General features: G+C 41.1%; 1 protein-coding gene across 1 annotated transcript; it reads right to left on the reverse strand.

The window, feature by feature from the left end:
- Positions 1-690: 690 nt before the first annotated feature.
- On the reverse strand, positions 691-1966 carry LOC126513392 (glyceraldehyde-3-phosphate dehydrogenase-like). Its single transcript, XM_050161747.1, has one exon. It carries the CDS (start codon positions 1896-1898, stop codon positions 897-899), a length of 1002 nt encoding a protein of 333 aa, XP_050017704.1. The 5' UTR covers positions 1899-1966; the 3' UTR covers positions 691-896.
- Between the last annotated feature and the right edge of the window lie 3264 nt (positions 1967-5230).

A 5230-nucleotide genomic window follows, 5' to 3' on the forward strand; every position in this document is an offset into this window, starting at 1 on the left:
TGTTGATTGCTAATACAGTCAGCCCTCCCTCCCCAGTGGGTCTTTATCAATATATTCAACCAGCTGCTACAGCTTAAAATACCCAGAAAAATTGCATCTGTACCAAACAAATACTTATTTTTAATCCATGTCATTATTCTCTAAATAACAGAGTATAACACAGCTTCTACATTGCGTTAGGTAAACAAGTCAACCAGAAATGGATTAAAGTTCACAGAAGTGTGTGCTTTGATCATATGCAAACACTATCATTTTTTTTTTTGTTTTCTTATTTGTTTTTTTTACAGGTTTCTCTGTAGTTTTGGAGCCTGTCCTAGAATTAGCTCTTGTAGACCAGGCTGGCCCCCAACTCACAAAAATCTGCCTGACTCTGCCTCTCTAGTGCTGGGATTAAAGGCATGTGCCACCAGCACCTGGCAATCACTACACTACCATTTTATATAAAGTACTTGAACACTGGAAGATATTAGTATATGTAGGGTTCCAAGGATACAGCAGAAAACTGGGAATGTAACAGAAACTTACTGTTCTAAAGTTATCCTATAATATGTGACATTATAAATTCAACATTGGTTATAGAGCACACTTAATGTCCCCTGTACTTGTAATTCTGCGGCTGAATTTTAGCCAGGATAACCTAAGCTCTGAATGCCACCTCCACTGACCTTTGATTCTTTTTTTTTTTTTTTTTTTTTTTTGGGGTGCAATGAACTTTATTGATGGTATTCAAGAGAGTAGGGCTCCCTAAGCCCCCTCCTGCTATTCTGGGGGTCTGGGATGGAAACTGTGAGGGAGATGCTTAGTGTCAAGGGTTAGTTAGGACAGGGACTGCTCAGCAGCCGAGGACCTCTCTCTTGCTGTGTCCTTGCTGGGATGGGTGGTCCAGGGCGGGCTTCTTACTCCTTGGAGGCCATGTAGGCCATGAGGTCCACCACTCTGTTGCTGTAGCCGAATTCATTGTCGTACCAGGAAATGAGCTTTACAAAGTTGTCATTGAGAGCAATGCCAGCCCCAGCATCGAAGGTGGAAGAGTGGGAGTCACTGTTAAAGTCACAGGAGACGACCTGGTCCTCAGTGTAGCCCAGGATGCCCTTTAGTGGGCCCTCGGATGCCTGCTTCACCACCTTCTTGATGTCGTCATACTTGGCAGCTTTCTCCAGGCGGCAAGTCAGATCGACGACGGACACATTGGGGGTAGGAACTCGGAAGGCCATGCCCGTGAGCTTCCCATTCAGCTCTGGGATGACTTTGCCCACAGCCTTGGCAGCGCCAGTGGACGCAGGGATGATGTTCTGGGCAGCGCCACGGCCGTCTCGCCACAGCTTCCCAGAGGGGCCATCCACAGTCTTCTGGGTGGCCGTGATGGCATGGACTGTGGTCATGAGTCCTTCCACGATGCCAAAGTTGTCATGGATGACCTTGGCCAAGGGGGCTAAGCAGTTGGTGGTGCAGGAAGCGTTGCTGACAATCTTGAGGGAATTGTCATATTTGTCATGGTTCACACCCATCACAAACATGGGGGCATCGGCAGAAGGGGCGGAGATGATGACCCTCTTGGCCCCACCCTTCAAGTGGGCCCCAGCCTTCTCCATGGTGGTGAAGACACCAGTAGACTCCACAACATACTCGGCGCCGGCATCGCCCCATTTGATGTTGGCGGGATCTCGCTCCTGGAAGATGGTGATGGCCTTCCCGTTGATGACAAGCTTCCCATTCTCAGCCTTAACTGTGCCTTTGAACTTGCCATGGGTGGAGTCATACTGGAACATGTAGACCATGTAGTTGAGGTCAATGAAAGGGTCATTGATGGCAACAACATCCACTTTGCCAGAAGTGAAGGCAGCCCTGGTAACCAGGCGTCCAATACGGCCAAATCCGTTCACTCCGACCTTCACCATCGTGTCTCTGGAAAGAGGCTGGCACTGCGCGAAAAGAAGCGGCTGTCTCTAGAACAGGCAGGAGCAGAGAGCTGACCTTTGATTCTTGACTCTCTGCGTATCATCCCACATACCACAACCCAGTTGAACCTTGGAGACTACAAAGTTGCTTTGAGACTGGGTCTCTTCATGACTATTCGGAGGAGTTAGCATGCCAGCATAGGCATCTGCTCAGTTAAATGAGCAAAATCTAATACCTTTGTCATGGGGATTCATGGGGAGCTGGTGTTGCCTCAGTTTGGAACTGGATAAGTAAGACCTCTTTCCTAAAACCATTATAATTTTACTATTAGAAGAAACTAATGGTCAAATTAGATGATTATTAAATCATCTTGAAGCATAATTTAGAGAGAGAACCATTTATTGTCTCCCAAACCTATAAATCTAAGGTTAAAAAGGAACAAGTTGTAATAGGTACAAGTTTGTTAGGTTTTGTGTACTTCTAAGCACAATACTTGACTAGGTAGAAGCAGGAAGATCTGGAGTTCAAAACCAGATTAATCACATAGTGAACACCCAGCCAACCTTTTTACCTGAGACCTTGTCTCAAACACAACCACCAACAAATGGAACAAAGCCAAGAATCTGTTAGTGAACGACTCCAGGTGAGGCTGTAATACTGCTTGGCTGTTTGGTTAAGGATCAGAACAGTAATCCAAGCAAAGTCTCAGAGCAGGCATTCTGAGCAGCACTGACATTTAGTTTATTCACCTTGAAACTCTACTCATACTTGTGCAGAGTGCAAAGGATGTTGATTCAGAATTGCTGGAGGATTGCAGTCAGGAAGTCAAAAGATTTACATGTGCTCAAGCATTGAGAGATGGCTCATATTTATACAACTCACAGTTTCTTTAATTCTGCTTTAATCCTAAAAGCATTTGCACATTAAAGACTTCCCATAGTTAAGAAATGAGAAACTGACAATTAAAATGCAGTGATAATAGATTCACGTGCTTTCTGTGTGATGCAAGATTGTTTAGGCTTCAAGGTTTATTTTGTCTTGCACCAGAGTCATTAATCTTCCTTCTTTATTTCCTTTTACTGTTGGAATACAAGGATTTTCTTTCACCTTGAAAAACTATACATGGTAAAGGTTTCTTTGTCTTATTCATGAAGGTTTGACATATCCTATGGAGTAAAAGTAAATTGTTTTTTCTTTATTCTTCACTCCATTATATTCTTGAGAAATGGTCTTCAAATTACAGATTTGATTTCTCTCCTGGTATTGGAAGATTATAAACAAATTCATTTTTATGCCTTTTTTTTAGTAGGCTTTATGTTTTTATTCCCAGCAACTGGACTAATTCAATAAGCAGCAGACCATAAGGCAGTGAATGGATACACTATTAATTTTTATTGCTAAAGTTTCTTTTATGTACTGCTTGATCTAAAGATATTATTCACACTTTTATGACGACAGCGGCAGACTTGATGCAGATCTGACTCCATAATTCTTATTGATAAATCCTGGAAATTTAAACTTAGCAGCCAAAATGAATGACAATTGCTCACCAACTAGTTGATAGTGTGTGAAGTCAAGGCTGTGAGAAGGTGGAACAGCAATCACCATTCAGCTGGCCAGTAGGCAGACCACAGTTGGGAAGGGCTGGCTACAGTAGGAGTATGGGTTCAAGACAGAAACCTTGGAGATGACTAATTATTTTTCTTTGTTCTCTTCTGAAATGAGGAATATTGGCCTTAAGAGCAGGTTTTCTAAATTATTTAATTCTGTGGTTACACATAAATTGCAGATGAAGCAGGTCCTCAGTAAAAAACGACGGCCAAGCTGGATGCAAATAAAAAGGAAACAAAAACAATGAATGTAAGGGTTTACTTAATCCCAGACAGACTGGTATCCTGGCCACATTGCCTGGGACATTTTGTATGAACTTCGCATCTGTAATTAACAAATGCAGCTGAATCATCTATTCTCAATTCCTGACTCATCCAGTGTTAATGATTAATATTCCCTTAAGACATCCAAGCAACGACAACAGTGGACAATTTATAATGCAGGAGGAGTGACATTATTAAAGCTTGAAGGGATCACAGTATATCAATGTGGCCAGTATTTATTGCAGGCTCACAATGCGTAAAATTTTATGGAAATGCAAATAAATATAGTTCAGTATTTCTGGAAACCTAATCAGAAGAATAGCATCTATTCAAAGAAGACACATAAAGTATAAGTAGATAATTGTGAAACGACTGTTTAAACCTGTTATGTGGTACATGTCTAACAACCAGTTTGGGTGTTTCAAGATAAAATAGTACATTCTGTGCTGTGTGGACAGAATGTCACAATGGACAATCCATTTACTCTTGGAAGGTTGTTTAATCTTAGATAATTGTAGAACACAAAAGAAACAGGTAAACATTAAAGGTATTTGAAGAGGAAGACATTCTCCAGGATGCATGGTTTGTCTACAGCTTCTTTTAAGGAGGATGCAATAAATGATCTGAATGTTCCCATTAGTTACTATGTTGTGACACACTCGATTCATAATGAATATATGCTAGAAACCACTTTTCAAAATGAGAAACAAGGCAAGGATGTCATGACTACTTCTGTTTCATATTTGGCTAGCAGTTCTACCAAACTCAGGAAGATACAAAGTAATGAAAAGAATGAACATTAAAAAACATATGCATACATGTTACCTAGTAGTAGCCCCAAAAGACCAACTCTCAAGACTATCCTCAAGGGTTTGTCAAAGCTTTGCAGCATAATGAAACTGAGCTTAAGGTTTTCCTGTCTGAGGGGTACAGAATAAATTCACACACGTGCTGTTCGCGTCATGTTCTTTATCTATTTTTCTGTTCTCTAATTTCCTCCTATGTTCTAATTCTTTCTCCTTCTCCTTGGTTTCAATTCTCTCTTGCTTTTTTGTAGTTAAAGATTTATGTCTTGCCTGGTCCCATGGCCATTCAGTCCAAACAAAAAACACAGATGCTTATATTGAGTATGAACTGGTTGGTTTATTAGCTCAGGTTTATTATTAACTAGCTCTTTCAACTTAAATTAACCCATAATTCTATCTATTTTAGTGGCTTGGTACCTTACTCAGTGAGGCAATCTCATCTTGCTTCTTACACATTTAGGTAGTGACTGCAGACTGAGCCTTTCTTCTTTCCAGAATTCTCCTAGTTTGGTGGCCCCACCTATAATTCCTCCCTGACTACTGACCAATCAGCATTTTATTAAACCAATATGAGTGATAAATCTTTATAGGGGGTAGGAGCAGTATACTATAGCACGTTTTTGTTCATCTAGCTTAAGTACATTTTTTTAC

This window comes from Alexandromys fortis, unplaced genomic scaffold (assembly GCF_014885135.2).
Source record: "Alexandromys fortis isolate MF-2015 unplaced genomic scaffold, M_Fortis_MF-2015_v1.1 scaffold_74, whole genome shotgun sequence".
NCBI classification, from domain to species: Eukaryota; Metazoa; Chordata; class Mammalia; order Rodentia; family Cricetidae; genus Alexandromys; species Alexandromys fortis.